Genomic DNA, 23,964 nt, shown 5'->3' with positions numbered 1-23,964 from the left:
CTGTCTGACTTATTTTACTTAGCATAATACCCTTTAGCTCCATCCATGTTGTTGCAAGAGCAAACTCTCATTCTTTTTGTGTCTGAGTAATATTCCGTTACACACACATACACACCACATCTTCTGTATCCATTCATATGTCAGTGGACATATAGGTTGCTTCCATATCTTGGCTATTGTAAATAATGCTGCAGTAAACATGGGGGTGCATATATCTTTTTGAATTAATGTTTTTGGTTATTGTTTTTTAAAAATAATCATCAGCTTCTTTTAAAATACCTGTAGGAGGAAAAGAACGGTTTCCTTTTCTTTTTTTTTTTTTTTTTCACTTTTGAGCCAAAACCTTTCATCCTTTGGTGTTATTCTGACCCTGTGAAGCAATTACAAAATAAATCTTTATCTGTTTCAGGTGACAACACTTCAAACAAAAAAATTATAATGTCATGTTTTATTCAGGTCAATAACTTAGACTAAATCTCAAATCTTTTCAGTATCTTTTACCATAACTAGATGAAATCTTGACATTTGGAAGTCTCTCCTGACATCTCCACTCAATAATTTGATAGCTTGGAATAATCTGGCCTAATGCCTTAGTGAGTGACTGTTGCTCCTATGTGTGTGCCTTCCTACAAAGAAATCACCTGATGCAAAACCATAGTAAATAGATCAGTCTAAGTGACTACTTCCAACTACCCAGAGTCTGTAGTACTGTCACTGGCTTACTCTTGGGTTTGCAAAATGTCACACAAGAGAAAGAGAACACAAAACCTGAGTCAATAAATGTCATCAGACCTATATTATGCATTGGTATTTTTAGGGAAGCCATAAGTTATGTGATAGTAATGCAGAATTCATTAATATATTCATTCAGCAATTATTTATTGCTAGCCTTCTCATTCTTTCTGGGCCCAAATCACTTTAGTTTCCCATTAGGTGATCTTAGACACAGTGTGGAGCCAAATGAAGTTCATACCAGCTTGGGCAGCATAATCCCACCTGAGGGGTCTACAGGTATGTCCATGTATTTGACTCCTTTACTCCTATTTCTGTCTATTCCTGTGGAAGCAAAAAATCAACATAAGTTAGATAGCTGTTAGATCACCAATTACAAGCACATTTTCCCTAGCCTAAAAACTTTTACTGACATTTACACAAACAGCTATCAAACATCTGGTACACACAAGGCTCTGATTGATGGTGGGAACACTTTGGGGAACAAAGCACACACAGGTGTTGCCACCCAAGTGCTATCAAGGTTCAAGAAGGTACTCTTCTTTTGCCTACTTTTCCAGAAAACACTAGGAAGATTGAGAAAGAGGAGACCCTTTAGCCCTATCCCCATGAAATTTGCATTGTCCTGACAATGTTTCTCCATGTAGTTTGAGCTAATTTTAGGTAACCAAGGCCTTCGGTGTTACCATAAATTCCTTTGAAAAAACTTATAGCCCAAGAGGGGCGGTGTTGAAATTTTTTCTGATAATCAGCTTAGTTTTTTTCTTTGCTTGCTGTCATCCATTACCTTAATTGTTTAGCTCTTCTCCTTCCTTGGCATTTACAGGACTTAAATACTTCAGGGTGGTCCTGACATTTTCATTAAAGTGCTGTGAGCTGAGTGCTCCCTTTCTAGGCTGATGGTGTATTTTCAGGTGCACTAACAGAGCTCATTATTTCTTTATACAGCAGCAGCATGAAGAATCAAGCTGTGTTTCCTGAAAGATGAATGGGCATGGGTGAGGGGTGAGGTTGGGGTGGTGATTAAATGTGGAAAATCCTGTGCCTCTTCATAGCTTTATGGTAAGTTGCAGTGTCTTTATGATTAGGCTGCTTCTTGAGTGCAGGGCAGTTATTCTTCAGGCTTTCTTACATTATTTGTTTTTGTTACCAGAGAGATGGTGTCCCAAGTAGCAGTCAGGCTTGGAATCCTGTGCACTATGAATCACTGAGCACAGCATCAGCGGGGTTCCCATCTTGCATCCCATTTTATTGTGCTTGCTAGTGAATTCAGGAAGAACACGTATAGAAGCCAGCTTTCTAGCTTACAGTTATTCATTCATTTCTCCTGTTCCTGATGTTTATACCAGCTATCTACATTCAGTCTTCAGATTTTGAATATTATAGGATTATGAACCAAAAAAGGATCTTCAAAGATCCTCTTTTAATCCTCTTGTTTCCAGAGAAGTCAGCATATGAAGTTCTCTAAACCATAATTAGCATTATACCTGACATTTATTTAATGTTTACTGTCAGTTAGGTTCTGTGGTGATTACTTTAAAGAGATAATTTTATTTAATTCTTCACCATCCTAAAAGGCAGATATTGGTATTATCCCCATTTTACAGATTAGGAAACTGACATTTAGAGAAATTGAATACTTTCTGAAGGCCATCCATTCAGCAATTAGACTTAACTTCTAAAGTCGTTGCTTTGTTATTGTCTCTAGAAAAAGGAGTATCTGTTTATCACCTTGTTTAATCTTTCACTGTAGTATCTTCAAATATCTTTATAGACACCAAATACCAAAATACCAGGTTTAACCCTTAACATTTTCCCCCACTGCACTTTAAGCTCCAAGAAGACTGCTTTGTTTACCTTGTGTGTTCAGAACTGGAACTGGCATATAAAAGATGCTCTAATAATATTTATTGAATGACTGAATGAACTCACTGGCATATTTATATCCTTAGCAACATATTATAAACCTAATTATAGATAATCATTGATTAGTTTTATATGACTGCCAGCCAGGTGTTTTTATTTTAAAACATTTAAAAAAATAAAAATAGTTTAAGGAGCCTACATATACCATCACCTAGCTTCAACTGTGATCAACATTTCTTTCTAGGCATGCTGTGTGTATAGTTCAAGTTTGCTTTTATAAAAGAGCTCTTGGGGTGCCTGAGTGGCTCAGTCAGTTAGGCATCTGACTCTTGGTTTTGGCTCAGGTCATGATCTCATGGGCGGTGGTGAGATCGAGCCCCATCTCGGGCTCCATGATGAGTGCAGAGTCTGCTTCAGATTCTTTCTCCCCCTCACCCCCCATCCCTCCTCCCTCTCTCTCTCAAATAAATAAATAAAATCTTAAAAAAAAAAAAAAGCTCTTTGGAGCGCCTAGGTGGCTCAGTCAAGGTTAAATGTCTGCCTTCGGCTCAGGTCATGGTCCTGGAGTTCTAGGATGGAGCCCCATGTCTGGCTCCCTGCTCAGTGGGGAGTCTGCTTCTCCATCGCCCTCTGCCCCTCCCCCTGCTTCTTCTCTGTCTCTCTCACTCTCTCAAATAAATAAATAAAATCTTAAAAAAAAAAGCTCTTAAGAAATTTCACTGGAGCAACAATGAAGTCTCCTTGTCGCTTTCCACTTTACCGGAGGAACTTAAAAATAAGGTTGCTTCCTGAAACTGAACGTGTGAAATCATTGTGTAAAACAATGTGTAAATAAAACAGAGCAGTTGTCTAGGGAATGGTTTCACAGGCTAGCAAGACTTAAAATGAAGGTACTGGTACATTTAAAGAAAGTATGTTCCCGTCAAGGAGAAGTATTAGTCAGGAGTGCATCCAGAAAAGGAATGTTGCAGAGGCTGACCTTGACCTCGCAGTTGAAGCACTATGCTGAGTGGTCTACTCCTGTGAGCACCTCATAAGCCTAATAGATCTCATGGAGAGAACATTCATGGGGGTCATAGTTAATTTCCCTGATTTGACTGTAAGCAACCTTTAAGGTTGCTTTCTAAGGTGATGGACTGGCTAACAAACATCCAACCTGTTTGACAGTTGATTTTCTCATTGTAAAATAATCCCTCAATGATCTGGTTTCATGATCAGTTTCTCTTGTTTTGTTAGTGTGGATTAACTTCCTTGTGAGACAGGTTTTTGTTTGTTTTTGGTTTTGTTTTTTTAAAGCCAAAAATGTTAATATAGTCATGCTTTTCTCATTGAATTATTCTTTGTTCATTGACTTTCAAGAAATTATTTTTATTGGAGGTTGAATGATTCCATTAGTTTAAATACATATTTTGCTTTTGTCAGAAGTTTTTTTAATGAATCCAAAAATTTACCAAAATAAAATACTTATTTGTTGCTTAGTTTTCCTTGAACCAAGTAGCAGTAACTCTTTTTTGCGTGTAATTGTTTATTTTTTCCATTTTATATTGATCAATTTTGTTTAAAATACCTGAGGTAATGGCCCAAGTTATCCTTAAGCCTAGTATATTTTGTCCCTTGAGTTTGTGGTTTGCTTTTGTCTTTACTTAACATGTTCTGTGTTCCCTTCTGATTTTTCATTCTGTCCAAAATGATTCAAGTTTGTTTCATTCTTTTATCCTTTTTTTTTTTTTTAGGTTCTCTTTTGCACTGAGTTCTTCTTAATAGAATCGGAGTGATTGCCAGAAATTCTCAGTTTGATTGTCATCACATTATCTTTTTTGTGCAATTCCATTTTGTGTTGATCTCTGCAGTAGTTTGCCTCTCAGTATCAGGATGTTGCAATCTCTGGGAATCTTGAAGATTCCTAATTGAAAAACCCCAAGGTCCTTCACATGAAAACCCATTTGTGGAAAGCTCCATCTGCAATTTATTCCCTCTCGGCGTAGCTCCTCAGTAATGTTTTTGAGCTCCTAGTGGGATATGAGAGGTCATTAAAAATCATCATTTTTTCCTCTTTTTGCAGAAAAAACAACACTGGGTTGCCTGAACTTGCTCATTATTTTTTTTTTCCTGCCTCATATGAACTCAGATAATGATGTTCTATGCCCGGTAGAGCTGTGAAATGGTTATGAAAACAGATCTCATTTTTTGCTGAAGTAAATATTTTGTGATTTCTGAAAGTGTCCCATATCAAGGCATTTATGTTCCTTTTATAAACCCCTCTGGGGACCCTTTGCCTCTAGCTCTTTGGAGCACAGTTTCATCTTATTATTTCATATAAATTCCAAGGGTGGAATTATTGAGCCCCGTTGAGAAGGTCCCACATGGCTTGCTGTTTGCCTTCAAGCGCCGCAATATGTTTTGTCCTTGATGATCTGGCACAGCAGATGTCTGTTCTGCTGTGTTTGAGGTTATCTGGAAGTGATGTGGGGCTTTTGGGGACCAAACACTGTATTAAGATCCACTAGTATCAATTTTATATCTCATGATGCTTCGTGTTTTTTCCTCAGAGCTCCTCCTTATATTCTCTCAGGAGGACAAGTTAACAAGATTTTCCCAAACTCTTACCGCCTCTGATGTACTGATCAGACTGAAGGAAATTGATCGTTGAAGCTCGCTTTGCTCTTTTCTAAATAAGGACTATTCAGAATGTAAAGTTTCAAAGAAGAGCTTGTTTGCTCTCTTCTTGTAGTTCAACCTTGCTCCAACTGAACTATTAAAAAGAACTTTACCCTATCCATATTTTTAAAAATTGGATGTCAGTTAAACACTATTTAAGTAAACTGTAATGAGTTGGCATATTCTGGTATGAATTGGTATTTTTAGGTATATGACTTTGCCTCCAGTGAAATTTGAATTAATTGGTGTCATTTGCATTTTTTCTGACTTTATTTCTCTCTCTCACTTTTTTAAAGATTTTATTTATTTATTTGACAGAGAGATACATAGTGAGAGAGGGAACACAAGCAGGGGGAGTGGGAGAAGGAGAAGCAGGCTTCCCGCTGAGCAGGGAGCCCGATGCGGGGCTCCATCCCAGGCCCCTGGGATCATGACCTGAGCCAAAGGCAGGCGCTTAACGACTGAGCCACTCAGGCGCCCCTCTCTTTTTTTTTTTTTTAAGATTTTTAAAATGTATTTATTTTAAAGAGAAAAAGAAGGGGGGAAGGGGCAGAGGGGGAGGGAGCAGGACAAGTAGACTCCTCTGCTGAGCACAATGCCCAGCTTGGGGCTTGATTCCACCACCACAAAATCACGACCTAAGCTGAAATCAAGAGTCACACGCTCAACTGACTGTGCCACCCAGGTGCCCCTATTTCTCTTTCTTCAGCGATCATGATAGGAAAAGAGAAGTATATTTGCCTTATAATCAGTGGCATGATGATAAATATTTAACAACCAGCTCTCCAGGGGGAAAGGCAGCCCTGATTTGTAGATTTGCATATCTCTGGGTGTAAGCACTCTCCCCATGGATGATTTCAAGCTGCCAACATGACATCACTGAATGCAGAGTTGGGAAGGGATGTGTAATAGAATGTGCAGTAGTAGTTCACCATTCAGATACACTAGAGGTAAATAACCTCAAGAGCATGGATGATAGTAAAAGCAGTAAAATCATTAGGAAGTGATGAATTTTGGGTATTCACTATTTTTGTTTTCAGTATAATTTCATTGTAGGTTGATGTAATTTAGTTTTTAATAATAACCGCGTTTAAAAACCTGCTCACATAATCCCTGAAAATCTATGAATTTGTTGAGCTGGTATGAGGTGGTTCCAGTGTACCATTGCTTAAGGCAGAGGAAAAGAGATGACAAGAGAACTTTCACTCTGATCCTTTCCCCTTTTAAGTTTCTCTAATGTTACAGCTGCAGACAACTGACCCTCCACCTTTATTTTTCTCCCATCCTTTAGAGACTGCTTTTGAACCCCTTGCTTATACCTACCAAAGAAGGCATGCATCACCTTTGCTCCAGAATCTCCAGGTCCTGTACAGTTTGTTTATTATGAACTGAAAGAAGGAGCTTACCGGAAAAAAACAAAAACAAAAAAAACCTTTGTATATTTCAGTAGCCAAAAACTCTTCTCTTCTTTTGTCTTTAGGGTGTTTGCCATAGTGTCATGGGTTTTATGGGCTATGTCTTCTTCCCAGGGAGCCAGCTAGGTCTTTGTTGATAGCACCCTGTCCGTCCATCTGGCAGAACCCTAATGCTGCCCCCCAGTAAGTAGAAGACAACAGCAGCAGGCACTTGTATGTTTCCTGTGCTCTCGGTGGGCATCTTGGACACTCACCAGAAGAATGTGAAAGATGCACATCTTCCAGCAGCCTTAGTAGTCACACGATTAGAATCCCTTCTTTCGTAGCTGTAGTGGGGTAAGGCATCTTAAGGAAAAAATGGACTTGTGAATAACACCAAATGCTGAGGCATAAATGTTTTCTCCTAATATCTAGCCTCCTTTAATAAGTTATATTGAAAATCCACTTTGTAAATGTCCCCAGTTTTAGTTCACCTGTTGATAGGCTCTGCTAGATGTCCTGTAATTTTGTATTAAGATCTTACAGCCTGTTGGTTCTGACACATCTTGTCCCTGTTGTACTGAGGGACTTACTTTAAGTCGTACAGTTGTGAAGTTGAAGCTTTACATTTTTTTTTACCCCTTACTTCCAGTCCTGGCCTGGTGGTGACAGCAGAACATCATGCAGTCAATCTTACCAGGCAATCACAGAAAGATACATACACATGATCATTAAAATAAATACATCAAAACCAAGTATGTGAAACTGTTCCATTAGCATAACTAACAGCTGAAATGTAACATAACAAATCAACACATGTGCTACAACATTTAGTATTATTCTTGACTTTGCCTTTTAAGGCTACACAGAAATTGTTCTTATTTTCATTGGAACACAGATGAGTGTCAAGCTGAAGCTCATCAAATGGCCCCTGCTTATGGAAAAGATGCTTTCCCAAAGACTATGCTCACCTTTGGCACAGGAAGACAGCTTTGCTGGGTGCTTCTACAGCATAATAATTGGAATCTAACCCCGTGGCTGTCATCATTTTGTCTTTGGTACAATGAGAAAGCCAAATAGCACAGGCAGTTGTGGAAATTATTTTATTTTATTTTTTGCTCTTGACATTGTTAAATAACAAGGATAAATTCAATAAGCCCGCAGTTCTCATTTCTCAGGTATGTTTTCCTAAGCTTTATGATGCAGTAAGAAAACATCAGTCCATTCCAGGGTCTTCATATGAGAATGAATCAAAAGTGGGAAAACTAAGCCTGGAATGCATTATGATATATTTGAAAGGAGATTGGGATCCACTTCCATCCAAGAATATGTTTATCATATAAACTTACCGTAATAATTTTAGAATGATTTTGAAAACTAGTACTAGAGTGGCAAGGCTGAAATCTTACATGCAAAATTACCTTAAGGTTGGGAAAAAAATATAAATCACAATGGGAAATGGCATATTTTAATCTGAGCCATCTCCTGTGTAATGCGATACCCTCGTCATGTATAGGATATTGGCTCTAATTAATGAAGCATCAGAGGTTTCCTTGAAGAAGCAAGCATAGAAACATTTTTATGGTTTTTTTCTTGTAATGGCAACAAACTAACATGTACTATAAGTAATTTTGATGAAATATCGTCCATCATTTGGCCATCCTTTAGATAGCAAAGCAAAATGGTGTCAAAAATGTCACTTCTTTCTCTCTTTTGTCTTCATTTCCTCAGTTCATTTCTCCATTCCACTATCCAATTCAGTTCTTCCTCGTTTTTCCAACGGTATCCATCCTATATTTTTTTCCTCTTGATGGTCTTGTTAGCTATCCTATGGTCATCGGAGTTTAGTTAAACAAGAAAGTTAATTCCCAGAATTTCAAGACCCTAAGAGATTTTTTTAAAGGGCAGGAATTGCTTTTTCCCCTCTATCTGATACAGAGGCCAAGAAAGTGAGTCACAGGCCCAGGTGTAAAGCGGCCGGGCAAGCCGCCCATTGTGCATTTCCTGATTACATCACCTTTGAGCGCCTACGGGAGAGAGGGGGTTGAGAGCTGTACTGTGTGCAGAGCCCGGCAGTCTGATCGCAGACAGGCAGGGCTTGTGTCCCTTCTCAAACACTTTCCTGTTGGGTTGTTAAAGCATCATAGGTTCATGTTTAAATTGGAATCCTGTCGACCACAGCTGTGTGTGAGTGAATCTCTGCTTTAATGTGAATCAGAGTAGCTGACTAGGGTATGAAGGGAGCATTCTCTTCTCCAACATTAGCTACATTGTTATTTCCTCAGTGGTTAGAAAGGAAGAACTGGGTGGCCAATAAAAAAGCAAATGACCCAGGACACTTAAGCAATGTTTGTAAACCCCAATTAGACTATATTTTTTAGCTATCATGTAGCATGAGCTTTATATTCTTTCTTCAAGTAAGTTCACATCAACTTAAAAATCATCTTCATCATCTTTATACAGATTTTAAAGCTGTTCTTTAGCCTTTTGTTTCATATATGTGATTACCATCCCTTGTATTTGTTATATGTAGTCGGTTGTCAGTCCACTTATACATTGTCCCTGGATTATTAGAAGCACATATTAGAAAGACATTGTCAGATTTTAACAGCATAGTTCAGTTGAATGTACTGTAAATGTACAGAGCGGCCCAATAAAGAATTGACAATCAAATCCATTTTTTTTCCTTCTTATACCCTTACCTACTTTTGTCCCTACCACTCTGGGAGCAGAGAGACCAGAGACTGAGCCTCAAAAGAAGACAATAAATGTGCATAATGTGATTTTGGGACACTCTGGAAAGGATGATTTTTCAAGCCCCTTTCTAATGTTTCCAGTTCTGTAATTTTATAACAGTGGTAAAGAATTAGGGAGGTGAGGGAAAGCATATGCTCCTAAGGACTATGCTGGTTATCAGAGTGGGGGTTGATACTGTATGAACAAAGAGAAATTACTTATGTGATAATGAACAATGTTCAATAAACAGACAGGAAGCCCCCCCCACCAAAAAAAGGTGAGAAGACAAACAAATATCTAAATTTAGGTGCAATAGAAAGGGGAAAGATTTTTAAATTTCTGTTAAGATTTTCATTTAATGCATTCATTCTTTAAAAAATTTTTTTTTCTTAGTAATCTCTGCACCCAGTGTGGGGCTTGAACTCACAACCCCAAGATCGAGAGTCACATGCTCTTCTGACTGAGCCAGCCAGGTGTCCCCAATGCATTTAGTCTTAATAGAGAAGTCTGTGAAGCTTCAATCCAAGTTCTAAATAAAATATTTGGGATTTTGGCTTTGATAACAGTATTCAATTCATTTGATTGTGATCAGACAAACATGTTTCTCAGCAAGGACTATTTTCCGCCTTTCTTTATTTTCAGCTCTAAATATGTGTTGAGCACTTCTAGGATTCTTGGTTTTAGAGAGATCTTATAGTGTCATCTAACTGGTGTCAGTTAATTATGGGGAGAACATATAATTTATTATCTAAACCAGGATTCTTTTCCGAGTGAAAGGGAAACTCTTAATAATTATGCCACGACAATAAGCTTAAGCGAGAATGGGGTTATATGGCTACCCTAATTATGGCTCCTTGAGACTGTGGGAATAGGCAGTTAAATAATATGAAAAAACCCAAACTCATTAAAAAGAGATCAGATTTGTAGTGACTAGAGGTGTAGGGGTTGCTTAAAGAAGGTGGTCAGTACAAACTTCCAGGTATAAGATAAGTGAGTACTGGGGAAGTAACCTACACCATGATGACTGTAGTCAACATTGCTGTATGGTACATACAGAAGTTGTTAAGAGAGTAGATACTCCTCTCTTCATGAGAAGAAAAATTTTTTTTCTTTTTTTTGGTATCTAAATGAGATGATGGATGGTTAAACTTACTGTGGTAATTATTTCACAATATATGTAAATCATATTATACTGTATACTTTAAACTTGTACAGTGCTGTCTGCCAATTCTTTCTCAATAAGACTGGACAAAAATAGCTTAACAACAACAGCAACAAAAATATGCATGGACCCCTGTGGCTTCATAGAAGGAAGTAAAAGTGTGAGGTCAGGAAGGAAGGTAGTAGACAGTAGCCTGGAAAGAGTCTCACCGAACTTGGCCAGAAGTCTGACTTTTATTTTGTTTCTTGTTGGAATGGAACTGCTGCCTTTTATTTCCTCCTCATATTTTTATACTTGTTCTGATCAGTTTCTCCTTGTTTCAATGTAGAAAGGTAAATTCATAGGACTTGCATTTGAGGGAGAAGGCAAGGAAAGTGGATGTCAAAGGTTGTGCTGTGAATGGTAATGAAAACTGGAAATGTAGAGGGAAGGGAGAGGCTTGGAGGCTCTGAAACAACAATTTGTTATATTATTGAGTCACTGAGTTTGAGGGTCTGTAAGCTATCCATATAGCAATAATAAGTTAGCAACTAAAAGCAGAGATTTTAGTTCGGGAAAGAAATCAGGTCTAAAGCTATATGTATTTAGGTTTCTTCTACATATAGTTAACTGTTAAGTCTGTGGGAATGGACAAAGTCTTTCATTCATCTGTTCGTTCATCCTAAATTTAACATTATACTAGATGCTAAGGATATAGTAGCAAACAAAGTAGACCTAAATCTGTCTTCCTAGACCTTGTGGTCCGGTGGGAGAAATATACAAGTACAAGGCCCCCATAGGAGCACGTAAGGATGATACCAAAGACAGACTTCAGGAGTCAAGGAACACTGAGCAAAAGGCAGAAAGAGGATAAGGCTGGAGTGTGCCTAGAGGGCATAGAGGACATCGTGTGAAAATCCTATGAGAGGGTGCCTGGCATGTGTGAGAAACTGCAAGAATGTGAACTGAGAAGAAAATATAGTTGAACATAGAATTTTAATGAATGCTTTCCTTTAAGGGGAGATAGAGGAAAAGGAATCATCAAAGGAGTCCGAGAGTGGAAATAAGCAGAGAATCAGGAGACAGTGTTGAGGGCAGAGGAGAGAGTCAAGGAAAGGGTAGTCAACAATGTAACAGCTTCAAAGGGAATATAAGAGGGTGGAGATTAAGGAGAGAAGCTATCAAATTGGCATTTGTGTGTATGGCTGTGAGTGAACTTGGAGATCAGTTTCATTGGCCTGCAAACCAAAGATTGCAGTAGGTTGAGAAGTGGGTGAAAAGGGAGTATGAAGATCTGTAGAGATGGGAAAGAGAGAAGAGCAATAGTTTGTTGGCAAAGCAGTCAAGAAACTTATTTTACAATGGGAGAGACACCTCATCTGAACACCTTTGTAGCATAAGGAAGAAGATGGAATCAATGGCAAAGTGAATTAAGGACATTAGCACGAAGGAAATAATCAATGTTGCAAAGTTCTGGGGGTGGGGTTGGGGAGAATGGAGTCAAGACCACACATGAACGGCTTAGTCTTGGAGAGGAGTCTTCCTCTGAAACATCAGAGAAAGAAAAATATTTAGAAGAAGGCTCTTGAGGAGAAAGTTGAGGGCATTCATACCAGAGTTTTTTTTCCCAGTTCAGTGGAAGATAAATCTCCTGAAAGTGAAGAAGCATAAGGAACAGTTGGGAGCTTTACGGAGGATGGCAAAGTTTAGAAATGGGGAGATAAGACGTGATTAGAAATATGCACAAACGTACTGAGCTTTGCCATCACAGCTGAAGTTCTTCTTTTTTTAAATCTATGTATAATGGAGCCAGCTGTGATAGTTTTTATTGGGAGCTAGAGGACAGAGTTGGAAAAATGAATGATTCAGCTGCCTCAGAATTGAGCAGAAAATCAAGATGGGAGGAATTAAGGATGTAAGAGTGTAGTTGAAATGATGGGCAATCTTCAGACCCGATCATCTAAGAAAGTAAGAGAAATTAGGTGGTGCCCCATTTATTTGGAGGACAGGAAGAAGCCACAGATTGTGCTGAAGGTAAAGAAAAGCTTGGTGAGAAGTATAAAAGGATGAAGAATAATGATCAGAGAGAGGAAGTTGTGCTATTAATACAGTAATTGGCAAAGTGAAGAGAATGAGCGTCACGCTCATTCTGAAGAAAATCATAAAGCAAAATTTCAGAAGGTAAAAGCCCAAGCCAACTGGATATAGTCACATACAGCAACCTGGCTTTACCGTGGCATCACAAAGTGTCCACCAAGGTATAATGATAGACAATATAAATAGCATCTAGAGTCTCTCATGAGACTGTGGGTAGCAGCAGATCTTGAAAGACAAGCAGAGTGAAGGCAAGACTGGGAGAGAAAGGGAAAAGAACGGATTTGGGTGTCCACAAGAAGCTGACTTTCATTTCTATCACTGTTATTCTAGTCACCATTTCAACTTCTTTTGTACTTTATCCTCTTCACTGTTACTATGTTTTTAAAAATCAAAGAAATTGTCCTGACTTCTACACAAAGAGTTTGATATGTGGCATGTCAGGTGTTTATTTATACTTGCAGTGTAGCTGACCCAATGACTAAGCAGTTGCTTTATTTTTCCATTAGAAGCTATTCAACCCCAAATAAAACCTGACCACTGATTTTTAAATGAAGTGATTTGGGGAGTCAAATTTACTCTCCTTTGAGGTAAATTTGAAATTACTGAAGCAAATTTTAGAGACGTTTTTATTGTTTTTAATTTGATTATTTTCATCTTTAGTTTCTTAATTTACCTTAGTATGACATTATTTATTTTTTTTTAAAGATTTTATTTATTTATTCATGAGAGACAGAGGGAGAGAGAGAGAGAGAGAGAGAAGCAGAGGGAGAAGCAGGCTCCCAAGGAGCAGGGAGCCTGATGCGGGACTCGATCCCAGGACCCTGGGATCATGACCTGAGCCGAAGGCAGACGCTTAACCATCTGAGCCACCCAGGCGCCCAGTATGACATTATTTTAATTCATGTACTTTTAAAATCTCCAACTTAGAAAATATTTAAGAATAGATTTGAATCTGATACAAACCTAACTTGTTAGACTAGTTAGATTTACAAGTCATTCTTCTACAACCCAAGTGTCAATCAACAGATGAATGGATAAAGCCGATGTGGTATACATACACGATGGAATATTACTCAGCCGTCAAAAAGAACGAAGTCTTAACCATCTGCAAAAACATGGATGGAGCTAGAGAGTATTATACTAAGCAAGATAATCACAGAAAGACAAATACCATATGATTTCACTCATATGTGGAATTTAAGAAACAAAACAAATGAGTTATTAACTATATAGAGAACAAACTAAGAGATGCTGGAGAGCTGGGTGGGGGATGGGTTAAATGGGTGATAAGGATTAAGGAAGCCACTTGTGATGAGCACTGGGTATTACATGTAGGGGATGAACCACTAAATTCTACTCCTGAAACCAATATTACATTGTATGTTAACTAGAATTTAAATAAAAACTTGAAATAAACAAAAAAGAGTCACATGCTCTGAGTCACTGAGCCAGCCATGTGCCCCATTCACTCTCATTCTTTGAAATCCCCCTCTGCATATTGTTATTACTATCCTGATTCTAACCTCACTTCCTTTCCTCCCTATAGTAGGGCTCACACTAGATCATTTCAGTTGCACCTTAACCTGCCTCTTCAATCTCAACTTCTTTTTCTTAGGCTCTTTTACTATTTCCTCTGATTTCATTTATTATTATTATGCTTTACAATGAATATTTATTCATCTTTACCTATATATTTATGCATCTGTTGTTCTCTATTCCATCCTACTCTTACCTTTGTTTATTTTACATACATAGTGCAGGTCTGCTGGTAATGAATTGTCTGCTGCTGTTTGTTGATTTATGACGTCTTTGTTTTCTTTTCATTTTATAAGGGTATTTTTGCTAGGTACAGAATTACAGGTTAGCAGCCATTTTCTCTTGGCACTTTAAAGATTCAAGGCTAGAGTCTATACCTGGTCCAGCCCTGGTGTTAGGGTGTTATGAGACCCTAGCGTATTTACAGGGGCTTCCCCAATTTCAGGTCCTGAACTATAATCCTTGTCCTCTCAGTATTGGGAAACTTCTAAAAATCCCAATTATAAGGACTTTGACTGTTATTGTGTGTGAGAGAAGTCACTGAAGAATTGAGCAGAAGAGTGATAGGCAAAAGGTCTTCTCTGTTTGCTGTAGTAAGAAAAGATGGTACAAAAGCAAAGAGGAACCCTTGAGGATGAGTTAAGAGGCTGTTGCACAAAAGCAGGTGAGAGATGAAGGTGGCACATAATTTCTTATCTGGCTATTGCAATAACTTCCAAACTACCTCAAATCTTGACCTGCTTGAACCTTTTCTCTTTCCTGATGCCAAAGTGATTTCTTTCTAAGATTCATATCCAATGATGTCACTCCTCAGAGAGACCTCATTATTTATCTTTAAGTAAAAATTCAAATTCTTCACCAAGGGTCAAAAGGTCATATGCATGTTCTGGCTTCTGCCTCCCTTTATAGCATCCTCTCTTATTCTACCTCTTTCCTTTAGCCAGTGGTATCTATTTGGAGCCTAGAATCTCTCCATAGGTCATAAAACTTCCCTAAGCCTTCATGCCTCGCCCCATATTTTCCTTCTTCTTAAACCATCTTTCTCATCAACTCCCTTTTCTTGCCTGATTGACTCCCAACTCATCTTTAAAGATTCAGCTAAAGGATTAAGGATAAGAGAAGCTTATCTTCTCTTGGAAAAGTTTTGGAATCTTTTCCTTTCCCATTCCAAGACATAAATGAGTCTTTTCTGTGGATTTAGTACAATTCAATAAACATTTATGGCATCTTCTCTCTGCCAAGAACAGTTTTAGGAGTCGAAGAATGACAAAAGAATAAGCTGCAGTATTTGCCCTCAAGGACCTTGTTCTAGAAGAGAAAATACATAATACATAACTTCATTATAGTGTGGTAGGGATAACAGTAGAAAATGATCTTGGGAGGAGGGTGTGAGTGAAGCCTTCCTGGAGGAGGAAAAATCCATGTTGGTTTTTAAAGAATAAATCAGAGTTTATCAAGCAGACAAGGTGCATGGGGTAAGGTGAATATCCAAGATTGAAGGAATAATATAGTCAATGGTATGGAATGGCGAAACAGCAAGGTTTAGAAAAATAACAGAAGAATTGGTATTTGAGTATAAAATTTAAAAGGTGATCAATGGGATGTGAGTTTTAAAAGAATGGGTAGGCAATCATGATCTTATTTGCAGTGCATACTTCCCTTGTTGTACTTACCATACTGTATTGCAATGACCGATTTTCAACTCCATGTCACCAGGAATGGGCTCCTTCAGATTAAGTATTGGGTCTTAATCATTAATCTTTGCATACATAGCAACTATCCAAGTGTCTAAGACTTGATAGGAGATACTCAGCAAATGCTTATGTTATTAATGTTATTAATGTGGACCCTTTAAAACTTTTAGAAAGATTATTTTACAGAATACTATTATTTCTATCTATCTATCTATCTATCTATCTATCTATCTATCTATCTATCTATCTAATCTGTTGCCTGGGTTGAATCTGGACATTATCAGGTCCAAAACTAAGTAAAAAAATAAAATTAAGATTGAATACAATTAATTAGAGGTTGTTCATAAAACTACATTTAAATCTGATACACAGGGCATGACATTCAAAATGTAATATTTTAAAAGTAAACTGTTATTAAATTACTTCTCAGATGTAAATAGCTATTATTTAGAGAAAAGACAAATGAGTAGAATGGAATAGACATTTATGCAGCTTTTTCTAGGAAGCTAGAAATTCCATATGTATCTGTGTTTCTTTCCACTCACTCCTACTTCCTTCTCATATCTCTGATCCACAGCATTGGACATTAGATGGAGATATTTTTACAACAGAAAGAAATAATTAGTAACAGTCTTAAGAACTCTGCAGCTCCGTTGGGTAGGGCAGGTAGTCTGTTGGGTCTCTATACTAGAAGACAGCCAGTTTTTCAGCCCTGGTGTATTCTTGCCTCTTGTTTTAAAATGGGCATTTCAAACCATTTTGGGAGGTAGCACTAATGTGTTAGAAATATCGTGAACATAAAGGGAAAAGGAGACCTATAACCTGGAATAAATCATAATAATACATGGAAGTAATCTGATAAAAAATTGGAATATCCAAATGATATACTCTTGTGTAAGATCCACTGGCAAATTGACTAATTACCGCTGAAGAAATAGGAAAAGTAAAGAGAAGCCTTTTGAATAAACACACTGCTTTGACGTTAAGTAGTTTTATGCATTTTTTTCAAGAAAAAAACATCACTTGAGCTTGTTTCCCTTCTCTTACCTTTTTTAAATGCCTTTACTGAGGAATCCACTCACCATTATGGTTTCTCCCAACATCCTCTCCTTTCTTTCTCCCCCTTCTCCTTTAGTATCTTTTTGCCACATACATTGCTCCTTCGGCTACTCTTGACATTGGACTCCAACAGGAAAAGAAAAAAGAAATCTATATGAAAATACAGCCACCATTTGAAGACCTTTTTGACACAGCAGAAGAATATATCCTTCTCCTCCTTCTCGAGCCCTGGACAAAGATGGTAAAATTAGACCAAGTTGCTTTTGGAAAGGTATTGTGGCACTAAGACATGATGTGTGACTATTCAGGTTTACTACAAAACTGATGATAAGCAACATTATTAATTCACAAGAGAAGAACTGAGAAAGGTCTCATATGGGCCAGGCACTCAGAGTTAAGATTTGGCAGGCTCAAAATTGGAGTAGTGAAAGTATTTATTAACTTCATTTTTTGCCAGTTTCTCTATTGTCTCCCAACAAAAGACTAAAATCTTTGTCATTTTTGGTTCCCTGTACAAATATGTCAGCAGAGAGAAATCTGAGTTTTGGTTTCCTGTGAACCAACAAAATATGCCATGATAATGTACAGGCTTTGTCTCTTCTTGCCATTTCTTAGCAGTGGCCTTAATTTTGATTAATGGAAAAAGCACATTTAATTTTATACTGGATGAGTTATGGTAAATATTGCACCCATGGAAAATAGAAATGTTTTGTATGTATTGTGGAAAATACATTCTATAACTTCAGTGTTGCTATTTTAAGGCACCCCAGATGTTCATCAGGTCAGACTGATTGGATAGAAGTTTCAACACATCTTTTTTAATTCCAAATAAGTCTCAATGCTTGAATATTTTCACTATTCTTATTGATGGGTGGAGGAAATTTCTTTCAATATTTATTTTGAGTTACAGATTCAGACAAGTAATGGGCATTTTTTTCTATGAAGTTACTGCATGTACCCTCTACATCAGGTCACTCCCGGTGGAACTCTGCTGTCTTCATATTGCTAGTCTTTGTTCCTATCTGCTCAACAATCTCTTAGTCATGTCTTCTCACAGAAAGAATAGGTTAGGTAAATTAAGATAAAATTAGTACCAAAGCACCTTGGATAAAATTACCTTATCGGATTGTGATTGAACAACCCTTAAGGCTTACTAAATTCAGTGATCAAAATTAAATTTTCCTTCCTGATTTCTCTTTGTCCTCAAAAATTAGCATTACATCTTTTCTACCACAAAAATACATCTATCACACTAGAAAAATTAGGCTATTGTATGAATTTTTAAAAAAATTCTCCCCAGTCATTATTTGAAATACAATGTATGGCATAGAGGAAAATAGACCTGAGATAGGGTCCTGAGATGTTAAAAAAAAAAAAAAAAAAAAATTTAGATTTATAACAAATGTCCCTAAATCAAAAAGTTTTGGCATTGGTAATGACTCTTATGTGTGGGAAAATTATATACTCTTTTTAATAATAAACTAGAAACTTCCTTAAGTTCGGCCCAGAGGATCTCTCTAAAAGTCCAGTTGACTGGATTATGTAGACTCCTTCCCAAAAAGGATAATCAAAGCTAGTCATTAAATGTAGAAAGTTCTCAGTCTGCCAAACTGATTTTTTCCCCGGAATAGAGAAATGGAGAATGAGATTGTTCTTCTTCCTATCTAAAACAGGGATACCTACAATGAGGTTAATCTAATGAATGACTCTCTCCTCTCTTGCTACAGCAACAAAACCTTAGCTCACAGACTATTAACAATGGAGTGTGGTCATTTCTTGTTCTGCTCTGGATTATTTGAGCCCTAAAGCTAGCAATGCCTGCCTTCGTGACTATTATCCTGTTATAATGAATAGAAAATGGCAATGTGACCCAATATGTGTGCAGTGTTTGTTAGTTCACATGGGATGTCCCGAAAGGAGGAATGATCTCTGGTGTCACTGTATCATTACATAGAAATATTTTATCATATGCATGTGAAGTCTGAATTTGCTGTAGTTAATATTTTTACGTTGGTCTTGCTGCTTTTGCTTCCAAACTAATTTACTTTATTGGCAAGTGTATTCATTTTTTTAGCCCACTGTTATTGGCAAATTGTGCATTCTTTCCCCCACTTTTTTGTAATGTACGTTCTATTGATGTTACGAGCTTTATTATTGTTTTATTAGGTGGGGCTGATGGAAGAAAGTCGACAGCTAGATTCCACATACTTCAGAAAGCTACAGGCTTTGCATAAAGAGACGTTTTCCAAGAAAACTGAGGTAAGTTAGCGCTCTACTTAGAAAAACCAACTTTTTATCCTGGAGAGATTACCACTGTATATATTGGCATGGGGTCGGGGGGTGGGGAAATCCTATCTTAAGGAGCTAATGTCCTGATAAAGTAGGGGATAGGCAGTTTCATTTTTCTGCTACTTCTTTGCTTGGCAGGCTGCCTTTGACAGGTGTCACTTTATATTGACACATTTAACAACAAAGCCAGAAGAACAAAGCAGATGAGGTAGCGTAGGGAGTCAAGCCATTTATCTGCCTTAATTAAGAGCCTTCAAGCCACATTATTCCTTGGAACGTTTCTGGTTATTTTCTGTATGGCAGCAGCTCTCTTCGTTGTCAATTCAAAAAAGAGTTATATGGAGTTTTCCAAACAGAAAAGGAACTGTCGTGTGACAGCAATAGGGAAAACAATAAAGGAAAAAATACAGAAAGAATTTGGGGGAGTCCGTAAAAAGATCATAGGATTGACTAGGATAGTAAAGTGTTATTTTGATTTATAAATTTGCAACTTTTGGATTAGCTACATAAACCATGATAGGTCCTGAAAGCCATAAAATGAAATGTGCATATCTACATGCAAGTGACAGTTCATATTCATATTTATTGACATGGAAAATGCCCAGGACATATTATTATATAAAAATGTGGGAAACAAAAAATACTAGTATCATATAATCCTATTTATGTATAATTATATATGTATTTCTACATGTATACATATATTCATATATGTAAGATATCTAGATGTTCACCAAAATGTTGAAGACACTTAGCTCTGAGTGGTAAGGTTTCAAGTGATATATTTTTTTTTTCAGGTGATAGTTTTACTTTCTCCTTTGTGCCTGTCTCAAATTTTTACTCTTTTACAATAAAATTTTACACAAACAGTAAAGTTGTTTTTTAAATGTAACCTTCATGAGGGGGCACCTGGGTGGCTCAGATAGTTAAATGTAATCTTCATGATAGTTGCCTTTTTAACACAGAAATTCCTTATTTGAGAAACTACTAATTAGTATCTTGGAAAGACTATATGAAAAGCCAAAAAAGTAACACATTTTATTGCATTTTAAACATAATGAAAATGTTCATAAAATTGTATTTTAAGTTTGTGTTGTAAACCTTATGACTAAAATATAGCATTTTAGTTGTATTTTAAGTTGTGTTTTAAAATTTATGAACTAAAAGGTATAATTCTACCCATAATCCTTCTCCACATTGGAAATTGATTTTTTAAATATTGGTAGTTTCTCTCATAGTCTGATGCTTTTCAAACACAAATAGAGGGATGAATTAATTATATAAGGTATTCCATAAGGAGAGGAAAGGTTTTTCAAAGAATAAGCTTCTCTAGCTCTTTGCCCTTATATAGAGCTTATAAACTGCAAAATATCAAGTCTTAAAAATGCCTAAAAATTAACTTTTATATGAAGAAGATTACATGTAAAGGATGTACTATTAGAAAAGTATTTTGTTTTACTCTATAACTTTCAAAATTGTTATAAATAAAAGAACATTTTATGTTCATAATACATTGTTAAGAAAAAGAACTAAGTTACAAAACCATACATAGTTGTACAGTCCTATCTTGGTTTTTAATAATCTACATGTGTGTATGCAAAAAAGACTAGAAGATTTGTATTTGGAAATGTTAGCTATGGGGGCGCCTGGGTGGCTCAGTCATTAAGCATCTGCCTTCGCCTCAGGTCATGATTGCAGGGTCCTGAGATCGAGCCCCGCATCGGGCTCCCTGCTCGGCGGGAAGCCTTCTTCTCCCTCTCCCACTCCCCCTGCTTGTGTTCCCTCTCTCGCTGTGTCTCTCTCTGTCAAATAAATAAATAAAATCTTTAAAAAAAAAAAGAAAGAAAGGAAATCTTAGCTATGGTTATCTCTGAGTGGGGTAGTAAGTAGTATGTATGCCTTTTGTTTTCTTATTACAGAAGATATATTATTCTTATACTAACAAAAATAAGATAAATATTTTATAAGCAAATATAAAGTAAATGTTTACTAAATGTTCCTAAAAAGAAGAGAATGGAACAGCAAGGAACAGAATAGAATTTGACAGGAGTTAGAGCCAGATTCTAGATTCTAGATTCTTCACCCACTTCTACCATTGCATTGTTAGTTGGTGTTGACCTAATTATTCATTTTTATTTGTTTCCCTTTTTAAATTTGGAAAATAATTTGCTGTATTTAAGAGATTTTTTGTTAAAAGTATCATTTCACTAGGACACTGTGACTGGTGAAATTGGAACTGGTATTTCACGGCTTCCTGAGGTCTCTAAAAAACCAGAATACTGGAATAATGTCCCTGAAGAATATAAGCACTTTAATTTTAATGACCTGCTTAACAACAAACTGGAGTTTGAACATTTCCGTCAGTTTCTTGAGGCTCATTCTTCAAGGTAAAGAACATAACCATTTTAAAATGTATTTCTCTCTGCTGGAGTGGTGGGGGGTGGGAGGGATGGGGTGGTTGGGTGATAGACATTGGGGAGGGTATGTGCTATGGTGAGCGCTGTGAATTGTGCAAGACTGTTGAATCACAGATCTGTACTTCTGAAACAAATAATGCAATATATGTTAAGAAAAAAAAAGAAGAAGAAGATAGCAGGAGGGGAAGAATGAAGGGGAGTAAGTTGGAGGGGGAGACGAACCATGAGAGACGATGGACTCTGAGAGACAAACTGAGGGTTCTAGAGGGGAGGGGGGTGGGGGATGGGTTAGCCTGGTGATGGGTATTAAAGAGGGCACATTCTGCGTGGAGCACCGGGTGTTATGCACAATGAATCATGGAACACTACATCAAAAACTAATGATGTAATGTATGGTGATTAACATAACAATAAAAAATTATTAAAAAATAAATAAAATGTATTTCTCTCTTTAAACATCCTTTTTCTAAGCTACTTATTTTTGTAAGCTACTTTGATCCAACATATTATAAAAGTGATTTGGAGCTAGATTTCACCCATGACAGTAAAAAGTAATGAGCATACCTATCTGAAATCTGTATGGGTAACTTTTGGTTGGGGAGTGCATTTTAATAATAGTAACCTCCCACATGTTACTTTAAGTAGTCAAACAAGATTTGTAGTAGTTTTAGCATTGGCTAAATAAAAACACCAGTGTGGTTTATTCTTTTGCTTTTCTACTGATTCTTTCTTCCGCATTTTTCTAGACAGGTGCTTTAATTAGTATTTCTGAAAAGTATCTCCTTTATATTTTTCTAAGCTATTGAAATTTTACTGTAATACGTTGTAATTTTTATTAGCTAATACATAAATGGAACATTGTAGTTTTGCACAGAATCTTGGAAACTTATGACATATTTATCTAATATAAACTGAAATATTGATCATATATTTTTCCAATAATTTTCTCCCAAATTAGTAGAAAAGGTTTAGACCTGGGAGCCAAATTGCACATATATAGTTTCCCTTCTTATTGATGCGAATTGTTGTGAATTTAGCATGTTGCCAAATATACATGCAGTAGGTAGAAATTTTCCCAGATTTGACATCAACGATACAAGTCCATTGTTAATGGAGGAACTCTGAGACCCTATCAAAAACAGTGGTAGATTCTTTTCTGATCCCAGTACTTCTGTGTTCATTCATATATTTAGCCAGCATGAGACATATTATTGAACTCATTAGTTTCATGATCTAATCAGTTCTGCTAACTAGTCAGGACAACAACTTGTTTGGTGGGTTAGTAGAATTCAGAGAAAAAAAATAAAAAGGGCTGTACTTTGTTTTTGTTTTCCTTTTAGTATGGACCTTATGTGCTGGACCGACATTGAACAGTTCCGAAGAACAGTTTATGGAGACCGAAAGCAAAGGGAAGCAAAATCTATATATATTAAAAACAAATACCTTAATAAAAAATATTTCTTTGGCCCCCAAAGTCCAGCCTCTCTATATCAGCAGGACCAGGTATCAATATATAACATATTTTCTTTGTTGAAGTATGAAAACCAGTAATTTTTTTAATTTAAATTCAATTAGTTAACATATAGTATATTATTAGTTTCAGAGGTAGAGTTCAGTGATTCATCAGTTTTATATGATACCTAGTGCTCATTACATCACATGCCGTCCTTAATGTCCATCACCCAGTTACCCCATCCCCCTACTCACCCTCCCCTCCAGCAACACTTAGTTTGTTTCCTATGATTAAGAGTCTCTTTATGGTTTGTCTCACTCTCTGATTTTGTCTTGTTTTATTTTTCCCTCCCTTCCCCTATGACCTCTGTTTTGTTTCTTAAATTCCACATATAACTGAGATCATATGATACTTGTCTTTCTCTGATTGAGTTATTTCGCTTAACTTAATACCCTCTAGTTCCATCCATGTCATTGCAAATGGCAAGATTTCTTTTTTAAATATTTTATTTATTTATTTGACAGAGAGAGACACAGTGAGAGAGGGAACACAAGCAGGGGGAGTGGGAGAGGGAGAAAGAGGCTTCCCGCATAGTAGGGAGCCCGATACGGAGCTCAATCCCAGGACCCTGAGACCATGACCTGAGCCGAAGGCAGACGCTTAATGACTGAACCACCCAGGTGCCCCAAGATTTCATTTTTTGATGGCTGAGTAGTATTCCACTGTGTGTGTATATATATATATATATATATATACACCACATCTTCTTTATCCATTCATCTGTTGGACACCTGGGCTCTTTCCATAGTTTAGCTATTGTGGACATTGCTGCTATAAACATTGGGGTGCAGGTGCCCCTTCGGATCACTACATTTGTATCTTTGGGGTAAAT

At 37.0% G+C, this 23,964-nt stretch overlaps 1 protein-coding gene across 12 annotated transcripts in view; it reads left to right on the top strand.

Moving 5' to 3' along the window:
* The window catches only part of RGS22 (regulator of G protein signaling 22), a 119,925-nt gene that overhangs the window by 69,597 nt on the left and 26,364 nt on the right, over positions 1-23,964 (top strand). For 9 of the 12 annotated variants that reach the window (XR_012378273.1, XR_003207974.2, XM_073893032.1 and 6 more), the window contains exons 15-18: positions 16,990-17,184; positions 19,080-19,172; positions 21,414-21,589; positions 22,960-23,122. Coding sequence is in view for 10 of the 12 variants with exons in the window: in XM_073893032.1 (XP_073749133.1) it covers positions 16,990-17,184; positions 19,080-19,172; positions 21,414-21,589; positions 22,960-23,122 (627 nt within the window). In the remaining 2 variants the exon portion in view is untranslated. The remainder of the gene's footprint in view (positions 1-16,989; positions 17,185-19,079; positions 19,173-21,413; positions 21,590-22,959; positions 23,123-23,964) is intronic. The other 3 variants (XM_073893028.1, XM_073893031.1, XM_073893034.1) reach the window with 3 other exon arrangements.

The sequence above is a fragment of the Callorhinus ursinus genome, unplaced genomic scaffold, assembly GCF_003265705.2.
Source record: "Callorhinus ursinus isolate GAN/ISIS: 27379988/994484 unplaced genomic scaffold, GSC_fseal_2.0 scaffold5, whole genome shotgun sequence".
In the NCBI taxonomy this organism is placed as follows: domain Eukaryota; kingdom Metazoa; phylum Chordata; class Mammalia; order Carnivora; family Otariidae; genus Callorhinus; species Callorhinus ursinus.
The sequence above is the reverse complement of the archived record's forward strand: the minus strand, read 5'-3'. Positions and strand labels throughout refer to the sequence as shown.